We start from the raw sequence: 18858 nt of genomic DNA on the forward strand, positions 1-18858 counted from the left end.
TAAGCACCTTTTATAGAGGAAAAGTGTATAAATGCAATTTCAATGTGAGGTATTACGATTTCTAAAAGTGACCATTGGCATAGTTTAATATTCATTTTCATAAAATTTTAATTGCTCATATGTGTCTAACATTTCTTGAAAGGTGTGAAAAACAAGTTAATAATTAACAGTTTAAAAAGATATAAATAATTTCATTTCATAAAGTAACCATGAATTGATTAAATCTGTTTTCCGTTGTGAACTTACATGTATCACAATTAGCCAAAAGTGTTACTTTTGATTTTTCGGGTACTGTCTTTATCATGCAATAACTTCCTTAAAATGCAATCAGTTTTCATAACTTTGGTATCTAAATGACTGGAATGCATTCGGTTTTATGAAACTGTGAAAAAATACTTAAGAGAAACATATTTTCCTTGTTAGAACGCAATAATTCCGACCGTGCGTTTTCATTGTCCTTAAGTATACTATTACGTCTCTTTAATTGCTGTTTTTCCAAATATAAGTCATTCGAGTGGAGACAACAGTCACATTGCTTTGGTCAGTAAACTAAGAAAACAAATGCTCTGTATATATCTTTTATTCCCCCATTGAATGAAGATCATAACAAGAATACATCGATATTAAACATATATATACACAAATGAACAAATTTACGACAATACAATAGTATGCCAAACAAACTAGTTAAATATTAATAACACTGTCCTAATTTTTTGACACTACATACATTTTCTGTCGACAATTTAATTTGTTAATGTCTATTTGCTTTTCCAAAATACAGTAACGTACTTAGAGTGATTTAGGTATTTAATTTGTACATTCTTGAAATATATTTTGTACCTCATTTTGTATTTTACCCATTTCAAACATTAACGCCATAGATGAAGGTGTCTCATAGACCAGTTTAATTGATAATGGAACATTTAAATCAAAGTGTATGATATTTTTATATACATTTAAAAACAGTAAATGTTGTGTTCATCACCTTATTGTCGTTCCTTGGAAGATTGATTGCATATAATGTGTAAGTAATTTAATATACATAAATATTGTAAGTAAACAGAATAAATTGTTCTTCAGCGATTATTATTGGTTTGACGATGATCTGAATCATGCTTGCTCGCTTTCAGGCAGATTCCTTTCATTCAATGTATTCTGTAATCATTATAATCACTATATGAAAATAGTTTTACAATACAGGGGTCACTTGATTTATATAAACTTGGAAAGATAATTCGATTCGAACCAGTCCATAAAAAATAATATTTTGAAAAGTGAACAAAATAAAGCCTTTGGTATCAAACATTTCAAAGTTTATAAAGGGTACATTCCTTTTGAAATTCCCGTCGAATAAAGTACACACTGTTTCTAAGAATTAACAGAATCTTCAAAATAAGCTGATAACCTGTGTTTATTTTATCATTTAAAACTTTGATATAAAGCTGTATTTCATGCGCGAGAAAGAAGTCGGAGAACTTTTTTTGCGACACAAATTCTAGAAAATACATATTATATGTTATTTTGGTTTTGGAGTGATATATGTGGATATATAACCTGTCAAGATTTTATATTACCCGAGCCGTTAGGCGAGGGTGATATTTTATCTTGGCAGGTAACATATCCACATATATCACTCCAAAACCAAAATAATAATTTTATTACCCTTCACCTGCCGAGTTAAGACGATTTAAAAATAAATCATTGCTACTTCAAATGAAACGTCGAAATAAGATTCCTTTAGGGTACCCCTTCACCACAATATGACGTCACATAAATACATGACGTAGTTTCTTTCGAACCTAACAAATGTAAACAAGAGAAAAGGAGTAGTCTGTTGAACGCACTTTTTTGGAATTATATCAAGCTTTCACAAGGTCATATTTGTTTTCAATACTGATGAGAATATGTATCATTACTCTTATTTGGTAAATATTTATCATTTGACAGTTAAAAAGTGCTTGTAAATAGGAATTTACATCGCGTGAAATCAAACCGTATGCTCATCGCCACAGCGCATGTTGTTTACAACGTGGGGTATCCAACGGGGAAATTTAGTTTGTATAATACCCGTCTGGCTCGGTATTATCAATTTCATGCAGGTGATCAATATCCAATCAAAAAGGCGGAAAAAATCTGGAAGGGTAATAAAATAGTATGTTTAAGTTAAACTTCGTTTTCTAAATGACCACTGAATGACGTCCATGATTCTACGCGACCGGATATTTCACTGCTGCAGTTATCTATTTTCACAACATCTCCAACCTTCAGATTTAAAAACACCGACGTCGAAACTCCGTAACTTCCGTTGTCTGCACCATTGGTCCCATCCTGTGGATCTATATAAGCTTGCACTTTATTTGATCCGTTCAGATTAATGTGACATCCGACAGTGTCGACACTAGATGACCGCTTTTTGATGATGTGTAAGGAAAAGTAGTAGAGCCCACTTACAGGGCATGTAAACTTACCAGTCGATTTATCAAACCCGTTACCTTCGTTTGTAATGACCGTTGTAAAAGACATAGATGTTGATGTATCACCCGCCGTAGGATTGGTCCCTGTGAATGCCACAATTTTCCCTAAAAACGACAGAATGGTTAGATTTAAGTTTTTAAAACTGATGAAAATGTGCATTTAGATGAATGTTTTCTTATAACATGCATTATTTAAAAGTTTCATTTGAGAAATATAATCATATAGATATAATAGTGCACAAGACGAAATGCATAAAATTTGACATCATGGTAGGTATTGATGTAACTACATGTTTTCTGTTTTTAATTTCAAAGTTATTTTATCTCAAATATTTGATGCCTATACGACGTGACTTTAGTCATCTGCGTATGACTTAAAACCAATTCAAAAGGCTGTTGTTCAGGTAGTAATTTCCTCTCATCAAATAGTGTTTGCGAGGGAAATAAGTCATATCTTAGTTAAGTGTAACCGTAAGTATGAACATACGGAAATTCACACAATTTCACTTAGCGGAAGGATATCACCTTTTTCCCGAAAAAAATCCTATGTGGGTTTAATAACTAGAATAAAATACCTCTACAATTGATAATGGAACATTGAGAAAGTAACTTTAGAAAATACTATCGTCTTTTGAATTGGTTTTCTGCCACACAGATTGTGTTATGTAGCGAGTAATATAAAGTACTAGCGTTGCGAGTACAATAAAGTACTAGCGTTGTGTATTTACACAGTTTTTTTTTAAGTTCACTCTAGACCTCTTAGCCTTCTCTCCGCTAATGACCGTTCTGTCATGAGTATATATAGAGATATTAATTGATAACTAGATAAACCACATTTTTCAGTTATATCATACACCTGCATTTTGTTTATGCCATACGTTAATAATGATACTAATAATAGACTGAAATTTACAGTGATGATTTGTTGTGATATATTCATAATGAAATATTCGAGTACAACAATTCAAGTATTGAATGTAAATATTAAATAAATTACAATGTAAGCTAATTTATACATGGACATCAAATACCAATCAAGTGCAACATGATGCTTAGATTCAAATTCAAATGTCAAAATCGACTTGCATCAGTTCCAGTATAAACAACATACACCTTATATATATAGACATGTATAACAACTATTAAAATAGATAGTACATGTATGTATCTATAGAAGTTAAAAATAACTGTAGCACATATGGTTAAAATGTATCAATTAACTGATTAAATTAATTAATACATTAACATAAAAGTTTGGTCTCCAAGTTGACTATGTTACAAATGCAAAAAGTCACGTAGTATAGTTACCTTGATGATAATAATAAATAAATTATTGATAATAATTTTGATAAAATCAGCCAACCAGTTTGTAAGCAGACGTAAACGTTATACATCAAGAGGCAGTATACAGTTTCATTTGGCAAGTTTAGAATTTGCAATGGTCAAATTTACACATGAGAGACAGTTCTGCAATTGAAGTTGATATTTGAGCTTCATAATATTGAAGTTGCTATATTTTTGGTTTCCCTTGCTAGTGCTGTGTTTTAGTTATTTAGCCAAATTGATTTCAGAGAGTACTTGTTAGATTCGAATATATTTTTCATGTAGATTCCTCTAAAATAAAGGGTATGAAGAGGCTTAAAATAGTGAAGGAAAAGGCTCAAGGACTCCTTTCTCTTGTTATTTTCAGATTGTATAATGTGATTGAGAAGGAAAGTTCAGTGAAGACTAAAATACATAGAAGACAACAGTCAAAATGAAAAAAAATGTTAGGCGTGTATTACATGTATTAATGGTTTTAGAAAAACATGATAGATTGCCGTTAAGTATATTGTTCACGACAAACAGCATCAGCTGTTTTTGTACACGTCTTATCTTTATGTAGATATCCTTAAAAGAACAGTGTTATTTAATTCAATTTTGAAGTCACTAGACAAGTAGGTCGAATATATTGGGTCACAGAAACAAAACATGTACTGTTTAAGTATGGTTTTGGTTTTGTTTGGAAATTTCAGAAATTTGGTGACATCAATAATTATAGGCAGACACAATTATAGCCCGAAAAGAGACTTGTCATGATTACATAGGGGTTCCATGCTTTCTTTATAATTGTGTCAAAAATACAATCATATTCGCAAAATTATTGATTCAATTGGTAATTTGGCGGAAAAGAATTGCATAATTTTATATATTGATAAGTACACGTGATATAATCTCATTAAGGAAGCTTGTCCTTTATGTACATGTTTTAATGGACAATATAAACAATAAGTGTTTGTTAACAATTATAAACATTGTAAAGGCGACGAACCATATTAAAAATGGTGTATGGATATAGGGCCTTATGCCTTAGAACACAAAATTTCTTTTTTAATCTGAATCTTGTCAAACATGCATTGATTTCCGGTGTGTGATAACAGACTACAGACATATTTTCATGTTTAAATGTTGAATTTTGCTTAAGCCTGTGCTAGGTGGGCAGGGACGAAAACTTGCATTTCTCAGTGCTGATCATGAACAGGCTCAATCAAACCGAGCCTGCAATATTTTCAATTTGGTCGTTTTATGCTTTCTTTAGGGATTCTGTTTTTTTCTATTGTATGCGAGGTTTTGATTGTGCTGATGTCATTTGTTTGTCGAGAAGTTCGGAAAACTGTATACTGCTACCTCATGTATAACATACAGAAACATATAAGGCGTGTTAATTGTTTACAATTCTACCTTTCTTTGGCAATTAAAATTACTTATATACAAAAAAGCAACAGAAGATATTGCACAATTTTAGCTCGTACAATAAATTAATGCGTTTTTTCCAGGTTTAAACATTATTCTTCAGAATATTGTTGACGTTTATATATCTTTTATAGAAGATAGATTTAATATAAAAATGTTATTTTTGCAGCAATTGCCTTAGTAGAATTTGCTAAGCTAGACCATTTGTATTAAGACAATATTACTTATTTGCAATAACAAGAATAAGTAAAGATAAATTTAATATAAAAATGTTATTTTTCCAGCATTTGTTTTAGTAGGATTTGCTAAGCTACACGACCATTTTACTTACATGTATTTACAGTAACAATAATTATGTGATATGCATTTCTGTAATACTTTATGTGAAACTGACCTTTCATTCTCTCGTTTATTTGTTGATGGACGTTTTCAAACTCCGTCTTAGAATTCTCAACACTTTCGAGCATTTCTGACGTCACATTTTTCTGTCGTTCAACTTCTTCCGCATTCTCTTGTTTGTATTTCTCTAAATTGTGTAACTCTGCGGCAAACAACTTAGAGCGTTCTTCTCCTTCCTTTTCTTCTTTCAACTTCAGTTCTTTTTTAACTTTCTCTAATTCTGCGGCAAATAATTCATCACGTTCCTCCTTTTCCTTGGCTTCTCGCGCCTTAACTCCGTTAATAAAATCCTCGAATTTCTGAACTTTGTCTTCAAATCTTAATTGTTTCATTAACATTTTCTCGTCATAGTCAAACCTCGAAAAACATTTAGGTTCACCAGCTTCTCCGTTGACAACGGAAAGACACAGTATCACGACGGAATAATATTTCAACAACATGTTAACTTGTTACACCAGTTGTGAAATATTTGCATACACTTATTCAAGAGTAATATTGCATCAAGTGACTGCTAACCTTGTATTTGCTCGCTAATATAATTACGAGAAAATAACGAGAATAAAATGTTTTTCCTTAAGATTGTGGTGGGTTGTTCATGATGTTCAGGAGAAAATGAAAAGATTCAAATGGTTTTGAGCAAACATCACTTTATAAACCTTGACATGAAGTTGTATTTGTACGCTTGTGTTGAGTGGCAGCATGGCCGAGTGGTTAACGCGTCGAACTAGAAATCTGCTGTTTAAGAGAAGTTTGAAAGATTTTAAAGGCTTTTAGCAAACATCACTCTTTAAACCTCACATATAAATTTGTAACCATACACTTCATGTGAGCGGCGGCATGGCTGAGTGGTTAACGCGTCGGACTAGATATCTGAGGATTGCTGGCCACGTGGGTTCAAATCACGTGAGTGATTTGCACACTTTACACTTATTGCTTAGTTTTAGTTGGTTCCAGGAACGGATTCGTGTGTTTATATAACCTTTTAGCTTTCAACACAATAAAATAAATTGGCATGAACTAACCATGCTTGAATTTAACACCTTCCATATTTGACATACGGACGCACACACACACGCACGCACGCACGCACACACGCAAACACGCACACACAAGCGTACGCACACATACACACATGTTTCTAATGAAACAAAAAAGAAATGCATGATTCTAATTAATAAACCTGGATATTTGTTTGATTTTACCACGGAAATTTATTTAAGAATTCCTTCCTTCCCTTCTTTAAAGTTTGATCTTTTGATCAGATGATAGACTGAGGTAATCAAATGGATATAACTCAAACATACCATTACTTTTTCATCAACCCTCTTTATTTATGTTTCATTCTTATGTTTATCTAGTGAAACCATGCCTACGTTTTTTTAATATAAATGCCATCCGTTTTTGATTCAATAAAGCTTTAAATTTCATTTTCTTCGAAACCCGGACATAAGGGTCGTTATTCCATGAATTTCGTGATAAATGATTATCGACATGAGAAGAATAAGCTACATCCGGTTGTACTGAAATAACGAAACCCGGACATTATAGTTATGAATTTCCTTCATCCGGTTGCATGAAGTAAGGCTTAAACTCCTCAGCACTTTGAATGTGTTAAAAAGCAAATTAAGAGAAATATTTGAGAACATGTGTGTATGTTACATTTTTGATTTTTGTTATTATATTGATGTTATAACAATATCATAACAATGTTTGTGTACAGCTAAATAAGTCAGTGAATGAGTGGCTAATATTACAGCTCTGAACTTGTGGCCCTTACACTATAGGAGATTACTCTTAATATATAAACAAAGAAGACCGGAAACGTGATATATTTCACAATAATACCGTTGTTATTTCCTCCGACACTTGACGATCATTCTAGATAATTTTAAGAAATTTTCAACACAAAGTTGTTTTTTATTTATCAGATTTTTCAAACAAAATCGCGCTGTAAAAATGTTTAATGATGTAATTTTCAAGGACATTTTGTTTTCCCCTTAATTTAATATAACACAGGACGGGATTTCAACAACTTCAACAACTTCAAGCGTCTTACGCACACATCCACTACACTCAGCAATTGTCATTCAATTATAAACTTTTGTTTGGAGTGTCTGTTATATAAAACATTGATATCCATGTGATGTGGTATCTTCCTTGTTCTAATTACATCAAAGTGTTCCAATTTTTATACATATCAGCCACGACATGTTACAATAAGGAGAAATACTTGGAAACATCTTGACACTTGAAATAAAAAAAAACACAATCAAATGAATACATGTTATTATTGTTTGATTATTATGGTTAAGGAGCCCTGAAAGTGTTTCCGCTGCAAGGACACTATGTCAAGTGTCGTTTGAATTTATCTACCTTGATATTGTCTTTCTTGGTACTTAAGATCACGATTTAGTGTTTTGTCAGTGGTTAAAGGTTACTAGAACAAGTGTATCAACGCAGTTTGTATAAAAAATGGGTCATTTCTACCCATACCTTTAAACTGCGAAAAACCGACATCATTATATTGAATAATTTTATTATTTTAGTGCAGTAACAGATTGTTATTTGCTTACATACTACTGATGTGCGCACTGTCAAAGCGCGCGTCGTATAAAAAAGTGGTGTCAACTTTGACGTAACGTTTCTACGATAACGTCATTTGACCACTTTGTTGGAAATGTCATGTCACGGCTTAGTTACAGATTTTTTTGTCTATTTCCCACTTTAAATTTACAATCTATATATTTATTCGTGTCGAAAGTATGTTTAAATCATCGCTGTGATAAAGATCTGTCCAGCGTTTCAATATCATAAATAGTTTAATTACAATTTTTTGGCTACGTTCACTTGTATCTTCTAGAAACATAATATTCATTCTATGCCATGGTTAATTATTGGATTTCTGTCAATTTTTTTCGGAATCCATTTATTATTTACAAAGTTAAGAAATTTCAAGTTTTTGTATGCGTTAATTTTATATGACGGACCTAGTTGATTCAATCTTTAGTAATGCATTGTATGTACAGTTAACGTATATTTTACTATAAGAATGTTATATATTGTTGAATACAATACAGCTTTTATTTGGACTCTGGAAATAAAAACAAAGCTTAAAAGGTATGAAATCGTGATTTTATATGGATTTTTAGGACTCTAAAAGTTAAAACGAGGCTACATTGCGTATTAACTTATTATTTAAGATATATTATTTGGGCTCTAACAAGAAAACAAGGCTTGCTGGAGTACAATATTGATTATATTGATTTATTTGGAAAAAAAAAAAGAAAAAAGAAGAGACTCAAATTAAAAGATTTGGTCAAATGAATACCTACTTTAAATGGCACTTAACAAAGGACACAATCCAAAAATATTTACTACAATAATTGCAATTTATTTTCATATTTATTTCACGAAATACAAAGTGTCAGAGATGTTTAACATAACAATTGATTTTTTTGACATTATTTATTCACGATTACACTCTGTGTATTGTGGAAAAAAGACTACACAAAAGCCTGCACATATTGTGTATACACATTTTCTTCAGAGGTAAACATTGCAAGATCAAACATAGAATGTGTCAAAAGCAGTGTGTGTATCTGGGTTTGTTTACCCTCGCCACCGGAAAGATACTATATAGGCGAGCAGTTTGAATTCGTGTTCAATTCATATACTCTGCATGCATAATGGATTTTCATAATCAAATGTCTTAGCTTGTTACACCCGAGGTAAGCCAAAATCATCTTTCTTGATTTGGCGCCATATGACCTATTGTGTTGATGCGCTGTAAAACCAAACCAAACAAAGCAAAATGAAAAGGCGTGCGTAAACAAAATAGATAAATCATTTTTGTTGCTCAAAGTGACCAGAAAATGAAAAAGCGTTGCAACGATTTTCACTCAAATCCGGCTAATAATTGCAAAGAAAATCAATTTTGAATTCAATGCTTAGTATATTTTTTGTTATCCTCGGCAGAGTTTATCATTTTAAGTGTTCCTCTTAATATTTTAAAGATTTTCAAATTTTATTGTTTTAGACCTTTCGACCTCAGCGAGGGTCTTTTAAAATACAAACTGACATAATTTGACGCTAAATCAAACTCCTGTCATTCTATAAATAAAAAAGTTAACAGTAGTATCTAGGTGAATTAAATGTAAATATTATTTAATAGTAAATCAAACATCAAAATTGGCAACTAGCTCGGTTATGTTTGTTTAATTTGTTTTTCGGCGCACCACTGACCATTTCATCCATGGTCTGACCATGAGTGATATAATGATTTTGTAAGACATGTTTTATTATGCGCTATAGTGCCACATTTACAAAACATTTCTTATGGCCGATATTAAGTTGAGGTCAGTGGTTGTTGTCAAATTTTCAGAATGTATAAAGACAACATATAATAAGTATGTATAGATGGTTTTAGAACATTTATAAGGAGACAACTATTAATGGTTAAGTAGAGTAATGAGATTTCATTCTTCCATTTTAATATTAACAACCCTAATGTAATTACTCATACAGTTATGTTGTAGGTATAAATAATAGTACAATTTAATCATTTTAAGCATAACATTCAATGCTTGGAATATGCTGTTTTACTTGTAAATGCCTTAGAGATATCAATTATGGTGTGTTTATATTGACATGTAAATGTGTACAATTAGTAAACAAGGGAGGTAAATCTACAGTAGATATTATAGATCTCTTTAATATGGACTGTGGAGTTGCCCCTCTAATAAACTATAACAGTGCGTTATAATTCTTAAAGAATGGCAATACAGTTTACTGTATGTATATTGTTTTAATTGTATATGTATGTATAAATCAGACGATAATAAAATGATAAATTATACAGTGCACAGGTCAAGAGTCGCCGAAACAGAAAAGATGATTTTGGCTTACTTCGGGTGTTACAAACTTCAAAGCAACACCAGGGGTCAAACGCATTATCGGTAGTGAGGCTCTCACTGACTTAACAAGTCATTCTGAATGTATCAATTTCATTGCATGCGCATTTAATTTATAATGCACTATTTGATATTCAGATACACAACTTGTATGTGAAGTTCAATATTATTACATTTTTAAAGGCCAATTATTTTTATTTCTCAAAAAGCTTTTGGTGTCTTGTTACAGTTTTGAAATAATATTCATTTGCCACATATTGCTTCCTTCGTTATGCTCGCAATTGGTATAATTATAGTGAATTAGTATTTTGTGCTGAAGTCAATATAATAATTAGTTTATATTTTGCTACATTTATGACACACCACTTCTCGTTTAGCGCTACTATTTTCATACATGCACAAAATCCTTAATTAAAACATAATTTAACACATGCTTGGCATTGCTAAACAATTAAAACTACGAATATCTGTGGCATACTGTGCCTTTAAGAATATACAATTTAGTCATATCATATTTTCGCATAGTAAAATCGATCGCAACAATTTTTTGTTTAATTTACTTTCCTCTTATGCTAATTGTAAAATGAATGAAGCTTATATTATATAAGTATTTTATATATCATAGCTACTTCTTTAACTACACGCAGTGCAGCAACTGGAATACATGTATCAAATGCCTGCAGTGTCTGGTAGTTTAAACACTCTACTGCATTGTAAGTTATGCTTATTATACATGAGAAGTAGCACAAATGGTTAACACATTAAATAAACTACTGCCTTAAGATATTAGGAAAACTGTATATAATTATGCAATTGCAGTTTGTCGGAACAAAAATAAACTTGAAAAAATAAAAATAAATAAAAAACCATCGCTTGAAGTTGTATTCGTGCTGGTACTGTATTTGAAATTGGAAATATAAAGGGAAGTAATCGAAATTTAAATAACGTTAAGCACAGGCAACAGATACACGCCCTTATATTGTATTATAGATGAATGTAAGTAAATGCCAAAGGGTAATCTGAAAATATTTAATATGCCGCATGCATAATATCACGCTATCACTTAGTGGCAGCTTAATTAATGTAAATGATTGAATATTTGACGATACGTGTATAATGTTTTTATGTGTTTAACTTGAGTATACATTATACATATTTTATCGTTACGTTTAATGTAGCTGTATACATAAAATATAAAACATGCAAACTTTGTAAAGAACATTTTCATTCATATGTTAAGGCTACATTTTCAAGACAATTATGAAGAATCATCGTTACCGGGTAAAATGCCATTTATCTGACACAGATGTATCTTATTCCTGGGTACTATTATAGTAATATTTCACGCAATTTATTGCAAGTTTTATGAACACAGTCACTCTGTTTCAAGGCAGTTGTGACAAAATGAAAACAAAGATCTACAAGGATAGGCGGCATTCAACGAACGGATCCCCAACAAAACTTAGCACACAGGACCATCGGCAAGAGGGTTGTGGAGGTGACAGTACTTTAGTTTTCAAGAATCGAAATATAAATCTCCCCTGCAAGCTATTTCCTCCTCTTTTTAAAGAGCTCATAATTTTGTTACATGTTTTACCTGCTCATCATAACCAACATAATAATTATTGTGTTTAATATTTATTCGCCGATTGTAACAGCTATCATATACTTTATCCTCGTGTTAAATTAAATAACATTTTGGTAAATGTTTTATACGCTCTTTACTACCCATATAAATGTGTTATTTTTTATATCTTCTCTATCGTACAGGATGAGTGTTTTGTACCTACTAATGTTGGATCCACCTTAATCTGCGAAAGTGAGTCCAATGGAAAGAACAGGTTTTGCCGTGACGATTTTATTGAAAAACAATATATCGAGGTTAATTGGTCCTCCATTAAAAAGTCTTCTGTTTCACGCAGCGGAAAATCCACCAGACACTTAAATAAACACTGTTAGCCGGTGCTAGTGGGCATGGACGGTAGTTTGCACTTGACATTACTGTCCATGTACAGACTCTATCAAACCGAGTCTGCAACATTTTCCTATTTTGACGTTTTGAGCGTTCTTAAGGGATTCTTTTTATCTCTCAATTTGACCAATTAAGTTATAATGTTTATGTTGTTTTGCTTTTAATCATTGTGAAAATGCATTCAATTGTAATGACGATTGATATCCGAAAGACATATATTTCGATAGAATGGTATTGTAATATTTTGCTGCCGTACTATAATGATAAAATTATTCTTTGTATAACTAATGTATAATGTACCTCCAAGCGTCCAATTTCACGACGTCCAAAAATACATTCATTTTAATTTAAGACGGCATTAAAACGACGTTAAAACCAAAGTCAAGATTAAAGCTTGAGACATTTCAAAATATGTTCCGAGAGGAATTTGTGAAAGACAGTTTAACCGTCAAACAATCATGAAATCAGACGTTCATCTTGACTTTATTTTTCAGTTAATCTAATCAGTTTGTCGTTAAAGTAATTACATTGATTTATTTTCAAGTAACCTGAAAGTTATCAGTCTTAAATTACACACTTCCAGTTTCTTTGGTGAAGTTAAAACGTAATTTGCCTAATTCAATTTCTTTACATGAAATGTACCTTTTGTTCCCATGCCTTTAAAATGTCAACGTAAAACAATGTCTTTTATATGCAATGAATTTATAAACTTGAATAATCATTCCATGAAATATATGTATTAATCAAATGTAGAAAAACCGAAATCCCCAAAGAACGCTCAATTGAAAACGTTGCAAGCTCGGTTTGAGTCTGTTCTTGGACGGTAGTAGTAAATGCAAGCTATCGTCTATGCCCCTTTACACCGACAGAATTACCAGATTGAACATATATTCAACAACAATCATGAAATAAATGTGACACGTTTGTGTCAATGAGGCCAGTAGTATTTTTAGTAGTTAAAACTCTGAAAAACGTAAAATATGTCAGCTCTAATATGTCAGTGTTGGAAATACATTCTTTCAAATATATAAATACTCACGGATCTTATTTTATTTCAAATACTTTATTGACTTCGCACCAGATAATACATTAGTTTGATTTTTAATTTAACAAAACAACACGTATTTCCTCGATAAGGTAAATTGATAATAGTTCAATAACGTTTTCTCATCAATTTGGCGGGAAACACCGGTACCATTACTTGTACTTTTCTTTATGTTATATCAATGTCTCATGATCGAATAAATAAACGTTTAACACATATAAAACAAATTCCATTTTTATTGTTTTGCTCTCAAAACATTATCCAAATAAAAAAAACGCTTTACTGATTTGCGCTATCCAATTATATTTGTATTGTTTTGACACGATTCGGTAAATTATAATTGTTTTCTCTCAATACGTTATTCAAGTAAAGGAAAATGACAGTTTTGGCGTCCGCGCCGAAGCGCGACGCCCCTTATGGAATGGAATCAGATTTTGTGAAAGGGCAATTGCAACTTCCCGGGCGTTTTCGTCTGTCGTAATAGCCGATCATTCTGCTTGGTATGGGGATTTGTCGCGGTATGTATAATAAATAGCGAACTGGAGAATTTCGCAATGCAAACATATTCAAATGAAATTATCTTATCCGTAAATTAACCGCGCTCTTCGGATTTTTTTATTAATCATGTGGGTCATAATGTATGTTACTGCTTTACCTATAAATAGAATGATGACCTTAACATTTTGAAAGTCCGAAAATCTATTTATTAATGTAGTTCTAGTTTAACGAAACGGTCATTCATGTCGCGCTATGACTGGAGAATTTTGCAGCAATTAATTGCACTCTTTATAAATCTATAGTAAAAAATTAAGTAAATATTAATGATAATATCCAAAAATACCCTCTTTATGATATAAATAAACTTATACCATATACTAGGAGGGTATATTTTGGATATTATAAACCTGTATATTTTGGATATTATCGTTAATATTGATAAAATTCCAAGTTCCTGTGGAAAAAAAATTCAATATTCCAATCTCTAGCATGCCAACCAAAGTTCATAATGACCAATGTCTTTTTTCTGCCCATTCATAAAAGATATAAAATTCTGGTAAAAACAAATTAACCATTGAAAAGTATATAAGAATATCTGGTCATCAGATGTCTACTAGTTCATCCTCACTTGCTGCATTTTTTGCTTGGACGCCCTTTGATGCTTTGCATCAATGCTTTTCTTGTATTGTTTTGCATTCAAAACAATATCCAATTATATGGCAAACGACATAGTTCAGTGATTATATTTGTTTTCATTCAAAACATTATCCAATATAAAGAAAAAGCTCTTTATTTAATTAAACACAAAAAAGTTATCCTGTTATGGAGAAAAAATGATATGGTTCTATGATAACAATACATAATCCAATTAAAAAATGACATTTTATTGTTTTGCACTCAAAATAGTATCCAATTATAGGGAAAATGACACGGTTTAGTGATCATATTTGTTATCACTCAAAACATAATACAATTAACAGAAAAATGACATTTTATTGACTTGCACTCAAAATAGTATCCAATTATAGGGAAAATGACACGGTTTAGTGATCACATTTGTTTTCATTCAAAAAATAATACAATTAACAGAAAAATGGCATTATATTGATTTGCGCTCAAAACATAATCCAGTTATAGGGAAAATGACAAGGTTCAGTAATTATTGTTTTCACATTTAAAACATTACACAATTACAGGGCAAATGGCGTGCTTTAGTGATAATTATTATTTTCACCCCCAAAAACAATCCAGTGATATGAAAAAATGACAGGATTCAGTGATTTTATTAACTTCACTATACACGTTAAGCAAATTCCACTGACAACTAGCAATACCCTTATAAAACCTTCTCCTTTCGAGTCAGCTTATGTGTGCCCTTTATAATATTGAATAATTAGCCCAAAGGCAAGTTAGATATTTAAAAAAATGAAGAAGTCGAGTACTTAAACAAATAAATCAGTTATACATTAAGATATCTCAAAGAGAAAGAACAGATCCCCCACCCACACAGTCTGACACACTGAGTTTCTAAACATACATTTAGAAGCCATATTTCTTTAAGAATATTCAATACTACCGAAACAATTTCCAAATTATTTCTGAGTATATTTGCTTATTAATATATTTTACATGCCTTAATTTTGTTTTAAACGCCTCTGCTGATTTATGTAAGAAATATAAATTTTACGTCTTACGTTTTTGGATATCAGTGGAGGTTTCAAATACAATTTGACAGAATCTAGACATGATGCATGCGTTTTTGTATCGAATATAAAATTTATACACAAAAGTGTCACTGATAAATATAGATGCTATCAGTTGTAATCAGAATACGCCCACGAAGATTGTATTTAAAGAAAATTCAATTACATTTGTATTTGTATCTCCAACAAGATAATACAACATTTACATGTCATCATGCAACATTAACACCATATGTAAACCTGTTGCTTCTAGTCATGCAAGTAATAATTATAACAACTGCAAATACAATCATACTTCTTTTAAAGGAAACATGAAATGGAGTCCAAAAGATATGTGCTATCATATATATCTTACATCTAGAAATGACCACAGCTAGTAATAGTTATTTCTTTCTAAGGAGAGGGTTTGTAAAATGCTTTCATCTTTTTAATTTCATATCCTTTTTGTTTGTTTTTGATTGAACTAGCAATGTGCTGAAATATAATACAAAACACACAAATTAAGACCACCATCGGAACTGGATCAAAGGTAATTACGGGATGGTCTCAATTGTGAATATTCTTGTCATTGCTTACACACTTAATGTAAATGGTCTATTCTAGTCATTTTGTATGAACAAACACTATGTATCTTAACCTGCAAATACAACATAACAGTATGTTATAATATGAAATCTGATGAGAGGAAAACATAGTTTAGAAGAAACTTAATATCAAATCCTCTTTGGTTTGATTTCCATAATTAATTATTATATATACAATACCAGTCACCTAACAATTAATTAATTAATTAATAATTAATTCTTCACAAAATAACACGAGGCTATCTGATTTGTACGAGGGGGCGTAGCCCCCGAGTATAAATCAGATTGCCGAGTGTTTTGGTGTTCTTTCTCTTTTGTATCACAGTCAAACATAAAACACGTTCCCTGCTGTCACAATATGAAACCCCAGGAAAAAGGAACCAATGAACGAGCATCTGAATATGATATTTCTGTCGCTTTTCCTTTTTCTTCCGTCACAATATGTAAACACCAATAAAAATGAGCCAATCAATGGGCATGCACTGTTAACGCACTGTGCATGTATATGTATACGATTTAACTCTGACACATTTTCAACAGACAGGTCCCCAAACTATGATACAACTGATTATTATATATACAATAACAGTCACCTAACAATTAATTAATTGATAAATAATTAATTCTTCACAAAATAAAAGTGCTGAAAGCCAAATTTAACCGCTCTAAAATTTACTTTCTCACCATATTTCATACAACTACCCAATAATATTAGTTTTAAATACATTGTTTCATCAAGCATCTTGTCAAACCAAATTTAAGCAGGTAATAACAAAAAAGACTAGCCAGAAATTTCAATCAATATTGTATCAACTTTAATGTTTTTAACTTTATTGTTAAACCGATGTTTGAGCAAACAATGGACCAAAATATGTTTTAAATATCTAATCGTTTTTGTTTCAATTAAATAAAATGATACAACAAAGCCTTGCAAGAAATTTCAAGGTATAATAATGGATTTATCATTTTGATCGTATATCTATCGACAAATATAACACGCCATTGTTCGTGTAAAATCATGAATATGTATATCTGAGACTCGTATATATTTGCTATCAAATGAAAATATTGTAAATTATTCTGCCAAAGCCTTCTTTGATATAGTATGTGTGAGGCGCAATTTATTATATAATGGGTATTTTTTCCTCTGTGCACATGTATGTTAGACTTAAATAAACAGATTGTCTTGTCTTGTCTACTCTGTAAGTACCATCTATTATCATGTGGTGTACAAGAATAAACTTGGTTAACATATATAATATAATTATGTAATTATTTTGGTATCAGTTATCTAATCTTGTAGAGCTAGTTCCGTTTTTCTACCAGCACACACTTTAAACGCCAGGTTTAAAGTCATATCAATTAAAATTATGATGATGTGTTAATTGATAAAAACAAACTTATTTTGTCACAATAGTTTCTTCAAGAAAATTTATCAATATAGGCATTCATAAAATAAGAATTGCTGATATCACAAAATTAAAAAGAAATCGTTTGTTTGTATCAAATTCATGTACTTTTTAAGTTCAGCGAACCAAAATGGAAAAAACAGGATTGGTTTTATAGTCTTCAAGTGATCGTTCACGTATACTTCCTAATAAAGAATCAAAATCATACCATTAATCAAAAAGCAACACCCCAATAGGTAATTTAAAGAAGTTGCAACAATTTTGTAACAGAAGCAAAATAAGCAAGGCAATCATCTTGGGAGTTAACATCGCCACAATATATTTCCAACAATCAGTCTGTATACTTTATTTCTAGCCTATAAGTCTAGACTAAAGGTGTTAGAAAATTTGAGAAAATATGGATAGCTACCGAAAAATTGTTTGTAGAAACTTTGACACTTACATTAAATATGATCATTACCTTTTAAAATTAATGTTTAAGGAAAGAGCATTTAAAATGAAATAACATTGATATAAAGTATGTATGAAATATGAGTTGATCATTTTGTTCAGTTAGACTTTACTGTTTTTTTCTATTTAGATACATCCACATTTCGGCACTTATCCTGTTGAACAGTGCACTTGTCCTGCCTTGGAATTGGAACTTCATCAAGTGCAATGGAAAAAAACTAAAATGAGCACTTACACACGCACACACAAAAATTAAATAGTCAATACAAAATAGATACACACATGTGCCATTGACAAGTAACATTTTTATATTGTTTATTATAATGTTATTAGAACGCGTAGTAACAGATTTAATTTAAAGAAATTTCAGTTACCTTTGTTTCTGAATTTTTCTTACAAATGATACGAAGACTTGTAAACAAATAGATCTACCGTTTTTTCGATGCGCAGTTTTAAACAATGTAACACATATGAAACATAAGCAAGACAACCCTCCTGGGATATATGATCGACATAGCACGGTACCAATTATCAAACATTCTACTTAATTTCTAGACATTCAGTCTAGCCGTTTTGTATTAGGCAGTCTTAGAAGAAATAGTGACACGTTCTGATCTTGTATTTGTTATTACTAATCACACCAATGATATTTATCTACTTATATTTATTTGTTTGAGA

The 18858-nt window shown here is 31.2% G+C and overlaps 1 protein-coding gene across 1 annotated transcript; it reads right to left on the bottom strand.

Annotated features, from left to right (window-relative positions):
• Positions 1-565: 565 nt before the first annotated feature.
• LOC132759517 (heavy metal-binding protein HIP-like) lies at positions 566-6164 on the bottom strand. The gene is made up of 2 exons (XM_060751307.1): positions 5605-6164; positions 566-2582 (listed from the first exon to the last, which is right to left on the bottom strand). Exons 1-2 carry the CDS (start codon positions 6047-6049, stop codon positions 2167-2169), a joined length of 861 nt encoding a protein of 286 aa, XP_060607290.1. The 5' UTR covers positions 6050-6164; the 3' UTR covers positions 566-2166.
• Between the last annotated feature and the right edge of the window lie 12694 nt (positions 6165-18858).

The sequence above is a fragment of the Ruditapes philippinarum genome, unplaced genomic scaffold (genome assembly GCF_026571515.1).
Source record: "Ruditapes philippinarum isolate M1 unplaced genomic scaffold, ASM2657151v2 ctg4005_1_1_1_1, whole genome shotgun sequence".
Lineage (NCBI taxonomy): Eukaryota > Metazoa > Mollusca > Bivalvia > Venerida > Veneridae > Ruditapes > Ruditapes philippinarum.

Coding starts and splice junctions, on each gene's coding strand:
- LOC132759517 (XM_060751307.1), bottom strand. CDS start 6,049: ATGTTGTTGAAATATTATTCCGTCGTGATACTGTGTCTTTCCGTTGTC. Junction 2,583..5,604: donor AATAAACGAGAGAATGAAAG/GTCAGTTTCACA, acceptor TGTCGTTTTTAG/GGAAAATTGTGGCATTCACA.